This window comes from Pararge aegeria, chromosome 20, assembly GCF_905163445.1.
Source record: "Pararge aegeria chromosome 20, ilParAegt1.1, whole genome shotgun sequence".
Lineage (NCBI taxonomy): Eukaryota > Metazoa > Arthropoda > Insecta > Lepidoptera > Nymphalidae > Pararge > Pararge aegeria.
The window spans coordinates 1,689,975-1,702,775 of record NC_053199.1 but is presented as its reverse complement, the minus strand read 5'-3'; the positions used below and the strand labels follow the sequence as shown (position 1 = coordinate 1,702,775).

Here is a 12,801-nt window from a genome sequence, read left to right as displayed (position 1 = left end):
AGCTTGTTTTCTACTCTACTCTAAATTACAGCGGTTTCAATTTCAATATATCGTATTTGATGCGTTTTCTTTCTTCTCTATGTCGAAGGAATTATTTGTTTCCAGGAAGCTGTGCGCCCTCTTGGCCGATGTGGACGAGTGGGGTCAGCTGACGCTACTCAACGTGCTCACAGTGTACGCCAAGACGTTCTTTCCGGATCCCAACACTGACGTGAGTGCCACCAATGTTTAAAAAAAAATTCAAAAATATCTTTATTCAAGTAGGCCCATAGGTGGCACTTTTGATGCGTACATAACATAAGAAGTACTACCGTGGTAGTGAGATGATTGCGATAACCATATTCCTAAACTTAAAACTAAAGCTACGAGGGTTCCAAACGCGTCCTGGTCTAAGAAGAAGCCCACAACAAACTTAGCCGGGTGTTTTTTTTTGTTATCACCATCTCACAATGTCATTTAAAATTATAAGAAGAGCAACTTGGTTCGAGCAATAATTTACACCCAAGCTTTTTTATCGATTACGTAGTCATTTATACTATAATAGGACTTTTCTATAAGCTTACGTTTAATACAAACTTTGAACTTTTTAAGAGACATCTCCAAGATGTCAATTGGTAGTTTATTGTAGAATTGTATGCAATTTCCTTTAAACGAATTGTGAATTTTATGTTACCTAGTATATTGCACTGTAAGTTTATTCTTACTTCTAATGTTTAAATTATTGCAGTCACATTTTTTCTTAAATTTAGAAATGTTTTTATGAACATACATTAAATTTTCAAATATGTACTGACTATGCACTGTCATTCTTTTAAAATCTTTAAATTTATCTCTCAATGACTCTCTCGGACCCATTTTGTAAATCGAACGAACAGCCCAGTGATCAGTGCCCTACTTGTTTCTTTTTTTTTTTTTCTCTACCCCACTAGCAGTGGCGTGCGCTGGGTTTCTTACCAGGGTATGCATACAGCAGGAAAATTGCATAAAACGGCAAAAATCCTCCTCTTATACGAGTTTTACATAGATTTTGGGGTATGCAATGCTTTTGTGCATGCATGAAGTGCCCACTGCCCACTAGCCATCTTTTCTACTGTTTTGTATTTGAATTTTTTGAGGCACGGGCGTTGACCCCTTTTTTTTGGCGTGGTGGAAAAGGTTTAATGCTACCTTCGACCCTTGGGCAGGACGGAGGTTATGTGGGACTCCCCTCCTAACTAAAGACTAAAGTGGGTATACCCAAACTAAAAACCACCACGGCATGTCCCTCTTGTTGGCTTTGACCCTGCCAATTCCATAACACCGGGCTGGGAATTCGTTAATATAAAAACAAAATACCTAAAAGTTAGTAAAAGTTTCGTACCCAAGACCTCGTGATTGGTAGTTAAACATCCTAAGCGATAGACCACGTTAAAATACGAAGAGCAAAAAAAATACCATTTAAAAGCGAACAAAATACCTAAAAGTTAGTAAAGGTTTGAACCCAAGACCTCGTGATTGGTAGTTAAACATTCTAACCGATAGACCACGTTAAAATATGAAGAGCAAAAAAATTAGCATTTAAAAGCGGTGTTTTTTGTATAGCTGCATAAACCGATACAGTTAGACGAAAATAATTACAGTGGACCCCCGGTAGTCCGGCCCCTGTCTAATCCGGCGCCCCCTGTAATCCGACATGGACATTTATTATTGAATACGTATTCGCTAAGCATGATTGAACAAGTTACAACTTGTACGCACCATCACTATTGTGGTCGGATTACAAGGTACTCTTTTGTAAAAAAATCCGGACTATAGGGGGTCTTAGGCAGTACTCTCTAATCCGACGAATTCGATAGTTCGACACTGCCCTGCAAAATGTTTGTCGGACTACCGGGGGTCCACTATATGTATGGTGGGATTGTTTGATCTATGCCATTGTATGCGATCTGCCTGCTCGATGCTGGTCGGAACGTCACTGCCGCTTCAGTAAAGCTCGTACTAAAACTGCTGGCAGACCTACTCGAGCGGCAGCGAAAAGCCGTTCTACGAGTCGGACAGCGACGGCAGCTCGCGGCGCTCGCCCAGCGTGGAGCCCGACCTGCGCCTGTTGCTGCGCGCCGCCAAGCCGCTGCTGCAGAGCAGGAACGCGGGCGTCGTCATGGCCGTGGCGCAGCTGCACTTCCACTGCGGGCCCGGTCAGTGCGCCTCAGAACTGCCAACCCACAGAAGCCGCGATGACAACGGACTCGAATAGAATTCATTCTACTGCTTTAACTGTGCACTGTGAAAATTAAGCTTCATTTGCTATACTCCGCGAAAAGCAGGCGAATCTGTGTGGTGTAATTTATAATTTCTTCAGTCCTTATTGACGGCCGACTGGCGCAGTGGGCAGCGAACCTGCTTCCTGAGTCGTGGCCGCGGGTTCGATTCCCACAGCTGGAAAATGTTTGTGTTATGAACATGTATGTTTTTCAGTGTCTGGGTGTTTATCTGTATATTATAAGTAATTCTGTGTATTATATTTATCAGCTATCTTAGTACCCATAACACAAGCTACGCTTACTTTGGGGCTAGGTGGCGATGTGTGTAATGTCGTAGTATATTTATTTATTTATTATTTACTTATACTCCACAAGAAGAACCTCGGCAATGTAGGGTACCGGTACGAAACCGGAGCAACCTCAGTTAATGTTGACTTCACAATTAATAATTGTTGACTCAACAATTATTCATTGTAAATGAATGTATTCTTACTTGAATAAAGATATGTTTGACTTTATATTTCGTACGAATATTATCTTTACATTTTCTGACATAATACTCCTTGTTCATTTGAACAAAAATGCAGATTTCCAAAATAAATGCCGATGAAAACCCACCCGGTGCCTTGCAGTGCAATGGTAAAATGATGACGAGGGGATGAGATCGTATAGTTCCTGAGTACGCTCCAAAGTATATCCTATAAAACACCGACAGACTGGCTACCTATTTTATCGCAGTCTTTAAACTGGTGGACCTTACGTATTATTAATGGCCGGGGTTCTTCACCTGGGTCAAGAGTCGATGTTTACCCAGATTATATGCTTAACGTAGAATCCCTACTTCACCGCTCGATGCAATTGGATTATCGACCAATAAAAGTGGCTTCAGGACATTTTAATATCTTCTCCTGAGGTAACTGAGTAAGATGTATTCTATTGTTCCAGCCCAAGAACTGCCTCCGGTAGCTAAAGCTTTGGTCCGTCTGTTAAGAGCACCAATCGAGGTCCAGAGCGTTGTGCTAAACTCCATAGCGTCCATAACTGTGTCAAGACGGGTAAGAATTACATGCAAATAATGGTGCCAATTCTTCAATCTCCTCCCACAATGAGGAGGGGTTAAGGCCGTAGTTCACCTCGCCGGCTGGGTGGTGCGGATTGGTGGACTCCACACACTTTTGAGAACATTAATGCAGAACTCTCAGGCATGCCCGTTTCGTCACTTGGCTGGTTTTCTTTATTTGCTTTGATCACCCAATTTTTGAACAAACTAAACTTCTCCGCTTTATAAGTGTAGAAGGAAATCTTTCCCGCCATCAATACCAAATAAAATGGTTCCCTGTATTCAATCTAATATTTCACGTTGGGGATGTACACATCGTTTTTGTTTTCAGTCACTCTTCGAGCCGTTCCTTAAATCATTCTTCGTGAGAAACTCTGACCCGACTCATATAAAGCTCCTTAAACTCGAGATTCTCACAAACCTGGCCACTGAAGCCAGTGCGGCAGTAGTGCTGAGAGAATACCAGACTTATGTGACATCGAGCGACAAAGCTTTCGTGGCAGCCACCATACAAGCCATCGGCAGACTCGCAGTGGCCATCCATACAGAAACCGAGACCTGCCTCAACGGACTACTGCATCTGCTGTCCAGCAAAGACGGTGAGCTATCTCTGTCTCTTGTGCATCCATTGCTTAGTATAGTTGTCCCTTTCATTCATCGAATGACAAGGCTTTCGTGGCCGCCAACATACCCATCGGTAGACTCCCCTTGGCTTTTCGTACAGAAACCGAAACCTGTCTCAACGGACTACTGCATCTGCTGTCCAGCAAAGACGGTGAGCTATATCTGTCTCTTGTCCATCTATAGCTTAGTATAGTTGTCCCTTTCACTCTATCATCGAACGATAGGACTTTCGTGGCAGCCACTATATAGGCTATCGGCAGACTCCCCGTGGCCAATTATACAGAAACCGAAACCTGTCTCAACAGTCCACTGCATCTGCTGTCCAGCAAAGACGGTGAGCTATCTCTGTCTCTTGTACACCCATAGCTTAGTATAGTTGTCCCATTCATTTTATCTTCTTTTTTGACTAAACGTTATCCCACTAAGTGGGGCCGCTTTCCGGCATATTCCAGCCCACTTTCCTGGTCTTGAACATACGATTGTTTGAGTCTTTTGCCTACCTGATCTGCGTTCACTATGTCTAGCCAACGGTTTCTTGGGCGGCCGCGAGTTTTAGCCCCAAAGACTGCAATGTTAGGGTATCGGTTACCGATGTAACTTGGCGGTCTCCGTGAAACATGGCCGTACCCATTTGAGACGGGATTCCATCATCGAGCGATATTTTTGCAAAAACACTACAGGCGATGAGCGTTCTTAGTACCTAAAATATTTGCTCGTTCGCAATCGAAGAGTCGTTTTCGCATATAAAACTATACCGTCAAAGCAAAAGGAACCTAATGCCACTCGCTTTACTGTCGAAAATCCTGTATTTAGTTCACAAACGTTCTGCCAAAAGTCCAAGCTGAAGAGGTAAATTTGAACTTTTGTGCAATATGAATAAGATCCATTTTACTTTGATGCTCAAGTTTTCGATACTCGAAAACAACTCTTCGATTGCGATCATGCAACTCTTATACTAAGCGTGCGGGAATTGTTTTTGTGTAGAATGGGTGGTGTGCGAAGCGGTGGTGGTGGTGAAACGCGTGGTGGGTGGTGGAGCCAGTTCCGCGCAGGCCGCAGTGTCGCGCGCCGCCAAGTTGCTGCGGACCGACAGGTGACGAGCAGGATTTTTTTTTAATTTCAGACTTTCGGAAATTTCGGATGTGCTATTTTAATTTAACTAAGCGGTGATATCTCAGTGAGCAGGACTTCGACTTCTTTTTAGGGGTCAGAGTTCGAATCCCAGCACGCACCTCTAACTTTTCTAAGTTTGTGCGTTTTAAGCTAATAAAATATCACTTGCTTCAACGGTGAAGGAAAACATCTTGAGGAAACCTGCATACCTGAGAGTTCTACATAATGTTCCCAAAGGCGTGTTAACTCCAGTAATCCGCACTGGGCCGCTGTGGTGGACTACGGCCTTAACACCTTCTCATTGTGGGAGGAGACTCGTATCCCGTTGTGGGCCGGCAATGGTTTGATATGATGATGGTTTTAATATAGGTTAGCGGGTAACGCACGCGCGGCGGCCGTGTGGCTGGTGGCTGAACATGGCGCCAAACATCCGCGAGCGGCCGCCATATTGGCTCACATGGCAGCTAACTTTGCTGAGCAGGTACAACCTCTTCAAACGAAATCCCGGTGTAGTTAAAAAAAACAACAAGTTCTATCGATAAAAATTTGTATTTAGAATTCTACGAAATACCCCCAAAGGAGTGAAATAGGGGATAAATAAATGAAATAAATATACTACGACAATACACACATCGCTATCTAGCCCCAAAGTACGCGTAGCTTGTGTTATGGGTACTAAGATGCCTGAAGAGTACTTATTTTTATGAATTATATACATAAAGTAGCGGATCCCAGCGCCATCTGTCGGGCTGATTTGTGCATCTAAACCATCCAGGGTGCCACCCAAAAGCATACCAAAAAATTCACTGAAATCGGTCCAGCCGTTTAGGAGGAGTTCAGTGACATACACACGCACACAAGAAATATATATACATAAATACTTAGAAAATACATATAAACACCCAGACACAGAAAACCTTCATTCATGCTCATCGCACAAACATTTTCCAGTAGTGGGAATCGAACCCACGGCCTTGGGCTCAGAAGCAGGGTCGCTGCAAACTGCGCCAATCGGCCGTCAAAATGAAATAAGGGAAGAAAGTTTTTTAGTTAAGACTGCGTTAATATACTTATGCGCTAAGTACAACCAGCCAGATTTGCAAATACGCTATCATGCTGTAGTAATCGTACGAAATCAATAGTATATAGTAATTTATTCATAAATATTAATATTATACGTCACATAGCAATTATTAAATAATAAATTATCTCATGCAAATGTATATGACTTCATAAATTCATTATAATATTATTCTATATTAACAAATAGGTAAAGTCAATCTTCACAATATTTTACTTTCCAAGAATTCATTATAACTGTAGAAAGCCTTCTTGACAAGCCAAGTCTTCAAGTTTTTTCCTGAATAAGTAACAATTACTTTTTTTTTTTCTTTTTAAGGCTGTGATATTTGGATAGAAGTCTATGAGGGTACCGTAGGTAACAATGACTCCTTTTGGCAAACTCGTTTCTGTGCTGCACACGAAGTCGCGAAGGACTGTTATTCATACTAATAATGCAAAAGTGTGTTTATCGGTTAATTGTACCTTTACGCCCTCACTAAGTCACTTGATTTTTGGAAAGTAACAGCCTATGTTACTCTATATAAACTAAGCGGGCAGATGTTAAAAATAAAGAAAAATCCAGTACGAGTTCCAATAACACTTAAGGATAGGCATTGTAAGAGTTATAAAAAGCGTACCCTTAAGTTTTCATAACTCGTACTGGAGATTTTCATACTCTGTGCATACCCTCTATGCACGCCACTGATCTCCATCAGCTCACTTCTATGTCATATTGTACATGTAATGTACGTAACAAAAGTGCCATATATGTGCCTATTTGAATAAATAAATATTTGAATTTGAAAATTTTTAATTCTACATAAATAAAACGTTTTTGTATTTATTTATTTATTAAGAGCACTAATAACATGCATATTACACGTTTTTAAACATAGTACACACACAAAAACATTGACTGATATGCACGTCAATTACAAGTGCACTGACGTAAACTTAATTTGCCAAAATTTTTACAAAAAATTTAAGTTTTTTCTAAAAGCTGTGGGTGAGACATGGAAGATATGCGATGCCAGGTATATTCTTAGATAACTCGTTACTAAAAAGAATAACGTTTTGTGTGTTTAGTTAGTAGTGTGCCAAGTCGCGGGGCACACTAGTTTTGATAATTGTAATGGCATTGCTTCTAGGACGAACTGGTGAAACTTCAGCTCCTGTCCCTCGCAGTGAAGCTGTCAATAACGCAGCCGGACACTGTCCCGCTTTGCAAGTACGTGCTCTCGCTGGCACGCTACGACGCCAGCTACGACGTGCGCGACCGGGCACGCATGCTCCGCAGGTTCATCGACCCGGAGCAGGGTGGCTTGCTGACTCAGTACGCCGCGCACATATTCTGCCCGGACAAACCGAAACCTTCCATACAGAGTAACTTTAAAGGTATTCCATCAGAAGTACAGAGTTAGTTTTTAACCGACTTCAAAAAGGAGGAGGTTCTCAATTCGTCGGAATCTTTATTTTTACAATTTGACCCGATTTCGCTGTGTATTTTTAACTTTATCTCCCTCAAAACAGAACAGATTTACGCCAATTTTCGCTCGTTTTCCGAACATAAAGAGTATTAACTCTTACGAATCCTTAACTATCGCTGTCGGTCAGTTTGTCCGTCCATCTGCCACGATTCACACTTGCCGCACGATTGCTCTGTCCAAACGGCTTCTAAATGGGTGATACTACAAAATTGTAACGAATATCTTAAATACCTTATAACAATCCACTGCTGGAGCAAAGGCGTTCACCCAAGCGTGTTTTTTAGCTTTTTTGAACTATTAATTATGAAAATTAAGCTTAATTTGCTATACTCCGCGAAAAGCAGCAGTATGGTGTAATTTATAACTTCTTCAATCCTTTTACTCCACACAAAACAGATCTTAGACAACAAAAAATAGTACCCTGTATGCCATTTTCACGCAATGTATAATTTTTAAGTCAAAACAAATTATTAAGTCAAATTCGCTCCGGTTTTTGAGCGAAACGTGCGTAGAGGGTACATTACCGAAGATCTGTTTGGTGTGGAGTATAAAGATTAAAGAAATTATAAATTACACCAAACAGATTCTCCTGCTTTTCGCGCAGTATGGCAAATTAAGCTTAATTTTCATAACATATCATGGAATTACGCAAAGTTACGCCTGCTTTTATCCAATATTCGAACTATTAATTATTTCACTAAGAAAAACACGCTATGGATGTGAATGTTACGGTCTCGGGTCGACGTCTCCCACTCTCCCCCCCCCATGTCTTCGAACCCTGGGGCTCTTCTCATGGCGAGCTCTCGCGCTCGCCCCGCTCCCCCGGTGACGCCGTAGCAACCCCTTGGGTGCTTATCGGCAAGTGTCCATCCGAAAATGGAATCGGCGTTATCGTTATTTCTGGCGTATATATAGCGTTACCATGGGCACTGCCCGACTTTGTGGTAAGCTTCTTGGTTTGGCTCTGTAAATTTTATATTCCGTACCGTGTTTTATTTTTAATTTTATTTCTATCATGTATAGACTTAAGGTTTTGGCATGGTTGAAGCAGTCGCAAACACGTCTGTGACCACACAGGGTCCCCCTGAAATCCAGCGCCACAGCTCGCTGCGGCTTCGTGCCGAGGCGGAGCCCTATTTGTCCACATGCTTTTTGTTAGATACATTTTTGTAAACATTTTTATAATTATATTTGAGAAGGTACTTTGAATGTTACATGTTATAAAAGTAATGTACCAGCGCCATCTCATTCATTCTTGTTCACAGTTTGCTAGGTGACAGACGTATTTCCTACCTTGCTAATATAATAAAAAAATAATAATATTTTTGGATAATATTAAATTCAGTTCTATCCATCGAGTCGTTTTTAATCTTCCATCACCCAATTTCTCACAAATAGTAAGCGATTTTGTGGACAATTATAAAATTTCATTTCGAATCGAAATCGGTGGACCACGGCTTACCATTGTGGGAGACCCGTGCCCTGTGGCCGGTAAAGGGTTGATGTGATGATGATGGAACATGGTGTGCGCAGACCGCGAGCAGTACACCGTGGGCTCGCTGTCGCAGTACATCGGCACGGCCGCGGCGGGTTACCGCGCCCTGCCGCCAGCGCCAAGAGCCGTGGTCGGCGGCTCCCTGCGCGAGGCCGCCACCGCGGCGCTCAACACACAAGCCGCCGACGACACGCAGGTGACATTCCTTTTTATTAGCTTCACTTGTATGTATGTTTGTAACCGACTTCTTTGGGCGCGATTTTGACCCACTTTGAACGGTCAGATTTGATTCAAACTTTGTAGACATATCGAGGGCCGATGACAATACACTAATTTGAGAAGATTATTCCAATTTTCAATATATAAAAAAAGATTTTTTAGTTTTTTCGAACTATTAATTACAATTACTACAGCGCCATCTAGACCCAAATATAAAAAAAAACCTATGGCGTTACCAACAGATGGCGTTCGCGCACCTACCTAGGTAGGTAGGTTTCGTACACGCTCCCACGCTTTTTGTACAATAAAATAATTTGTTTTTATTCACACTAATAATTAATTTGTTTGTATTCACACTAATTAATTTAAATTAATTAAAATTTATTTATCTTAATTAACTACCGACGTGCACGTTAAGCTAGTTAGTGTTCCAGTGTGATGTCGCGTAGAAACCGATTAGGGGTATGACTACCATACTTCCTCACAGGTTGGCCCGCTACCATCTTAGACTGCATCATCACTAATACCGCCAAGTGAGAGTGCAGTCAAGGGCTAGGGGAATAAAAAAAATTCAAAAACTAGCTAGCCCTTGACTGCAATCTCACCTGGTGGTAAGTTACGATGCAGTCTAAGATGGTAGCGGGCTAACCTATTAGAGATTTATCATCAACATCATCATATCTACCCATTACCTAGCCACGGCCGAAGCCCCCACCAGACCAAAAGTAGAAAATTAAACAAAGGGGCTATCTTAGTCTAGGGCGCCTCTAAACCCCGCGACGTGAAAATTTAAATATTAAACGCGAGGGTTAAGTAAATTTTTTTAAGTCTCGGGCGCCCCTTACCCCCTGTCTACGCTCAGGATCTTACATTAATACCCGAGCGTGAATATGAATGTGTTGCATCTAGAATCCTGAGTGTAGCGTTCTCCACATTACAGAACTAGATGGCGCCACAAAAATCCTGCATCGCGCTAGCGAAGTGTTCACAAAGAATGCCTTTATATACAACTTCCAAAAATGAATGTTCCTCCGAGCACGATCACCCGCTCGGAGGAAGATCTCCCTATTGTTACGGTAGAGCGTATCACCATAGCTCCCGTACACTGAGTGTATCCGGATTTAGGGGCTCCAAAGAAAAGTATTACTATTTTATATCTTGCCTACACTGGATACATCCTTTCATCTTGTTTGTGCAGTTGTAAGGTAGTTTAACACTATTTATTGCATGCGGTGTTTACCTGTAAGCAGTGGCGTGCATAGGGTTTTCGGTCAGGGTATGCATAAAAAAAAATAGGTACTGAACATGCTATTTTGATGTTACTGTATAATTTTATTTGTGAGTAGGTACCTAACCTAACATTGTTTGTGATACCCATGTAGATCTTCTCATCATCTCCTATTTCCAGTAGGTATAGTAAGCTCTGAGACGACCGACTAGCGAGTTTTTAAAATTGTCTGCCATTGCGGCAATTACATTAAATAATGTTTTTTAGTGTAAACAATAAACAAACATAGGTATTATTATAAATAAATAATGAAACAAAACATTGATCACTGCTATTCGCCTGTTTCTGTAAGTCAGTCAGAGCTCTTTTTACGTGCCGCTCCTTGTAGGTGCATTCCTTCCTTTACGAATAATCTCAATTAAACGTTAGTTAAGAATTAGCTCCAAACTTACCTACATTTTCCAAGCACACTGAACCATCAGATCACACGCTGAATATAAGAACTTTCTTACACTAAGAATATTCCTCACAATCATTTACAAACAGTACACTGTCACAAAGGTTAATGTAAACAATAATAATTGTAACTATTTACAAACAACCGTACAGCAAACGAAAAAAACAGTAATTAATTCTAATTCGGTGAATATAAGTTGTTATGACAGAAGGTAAAAGGTAAACAATAATGGCGCTGAGCGATCGCCAGTGATAATGAGAATATCATAGTCAAAATATGTCCGTAATATTTTCTTAGTACACAAATGCTATTAAAAGTTGTCATTTGAAGAAATTACTTCATCAGTTACCAATGGCACCTGGTATACGTTAATAATTTATTTAACATAATTCGGCAACTTTTAATTTGGTTATTTTAATATACTTTTTGAACAAATTAGGTACTTATAAATTTCTAAAGACCTTGAATGTAATAAAATTCATTGATAAATTTTTTAACTACAAAAAAGAATTATTGCCATTTAAAACAATAACAAACAAAGCAAATTACTTGTGCTTATAAAAAAACAAAGCATACATTTGGATTTCAAATTTCCGTAAGCAGTGCTTTTAAGATTTGCACACAAGCGAAACCCCTATACTGGAAACCTGGAAAACTCGCACACATAGAAAGAGCCAAATATTGTGTAAGCACGCACGCGATTATATCACTACACACCAGAACTTCCTTGTGTGCTGGTGCACACAAGTAACGACAGATGCATTCAATCGCCGTGCTTCTATGGAGACCGCGGCGGCGCGGCGCATTAATTCGAGCGACGAATAAACGATTTGCCCGGCAATGGATACTTAATCGTGAAAACCCCAGCTAATTTTATGAGATTTAAATTATATTTAAAGCGTTACTTTTTATTTAGGGATACTGTTTACAACTCAAAATTAAAATATAGTCGAAATATTATGCAGTTTGTCTATTTTAGTTCTAAACCATGATACGGGACTTGTCCATTGATTTACATAGAAGTGCGGCCGGTTTTAACTAGATGGCGCTTTTATAGTTTTCTATAAATTGTTTAATTTTTTTTCAATCTTTAAATTTTAAGTCGTCCTTATGGTCTGAGAGGCCCTGAGGTCAGGGTATGCTGCTTATTTGCATCTATGAGAAGCACGCCACTGCCTGTAAGTAGATTTACCAAACCAAATTAAAAAAAAAATTACAAGTGCGTTTAATATTCTAATTTCCACGTGCTTAGTCTTTGAGAGTCTACTATAGATCAATCTTATTTATTTCGATTACTTACTGCATTATCGGGAATCGTTTTAAAAATGTCAGGGTTCTATATATTTAAAATGCATATAAAACTTTTCGGAACCAACAGGATTTGAACCTGCGTCTCTCTGGCAATCGCGGCCTGAGCGCTTAACCAACTAAGCTACGGTAGACGGTAGAAGAGCCGTAGCTCAAGGCCGCGAAACTTAATATATTACATACATCTTAAATAAAATAAAAATGTGTAAATCATTGTACAACGAAAGGCCCTATTCGATTCGTATATTTAAAAGTTTAAGTATCCTTACACTCCGTAGCATATATATTATATATTTAAGAATTAGCAACTTTTATTAAATCGAACCCAGATCTCTTTTTGAAGGTTACTGATTTATTTCCAACGCGCACTCGTTACTAAGTCAGATTAATATTCAATAAGTGCCCTAGGAAAGCCATGTATTTGAAAAACTGTAGTGCCATGCGTATAAAAATATGCAATCCCAAATTCAATAGCCGTATTACCGCATCAAAATTTAAAAAAAAATCA

The 12,801-nt window shown here is 40.5% G+C and overlaps 1 protein-coding gene across 1 annotated transcript in view; it reads left to right on the top strand.

The window, feature by feature from the left end:
- Nucleotides 1–12,801, top strand: part of LOC120632525 (AP-3 complex subunit beta-2) — a 31,356-nt gene that overhangs the window by 3,316 nt on the left and 15,239 nt on the right. The window contains exons 6-13 of the mRNA XM_039902344.1: nt 106–211; nt 1,994–2,174; nt 3,186–3,295; nt 3,632–3,899; nt 4,909–5,017; nt 5,407–5,518; nt 7,248–7,494; nt 9,120–9,277. Of these exons, the coding sequence (XP_039758278.1) occupies nt 106–211; nt 1,994–2,174; nt 3,186–3,295; nt 3,632–3,899; nt 4,909–5,017; nt 5,407–5,518; nt 7,248–7,494; nt 9,120–9,277 (1,291 nt within the window). The remainder of the gene's footprint in view (nt 1–105; nt 212–1,993; nt 2,175–3,185; nt 3,296–3,631; nt 3,900–4,908; nt 5,018–5,406; nt 5,519–7,247; nt 7,495–9,119; nt 9,278–12,801) is intronic.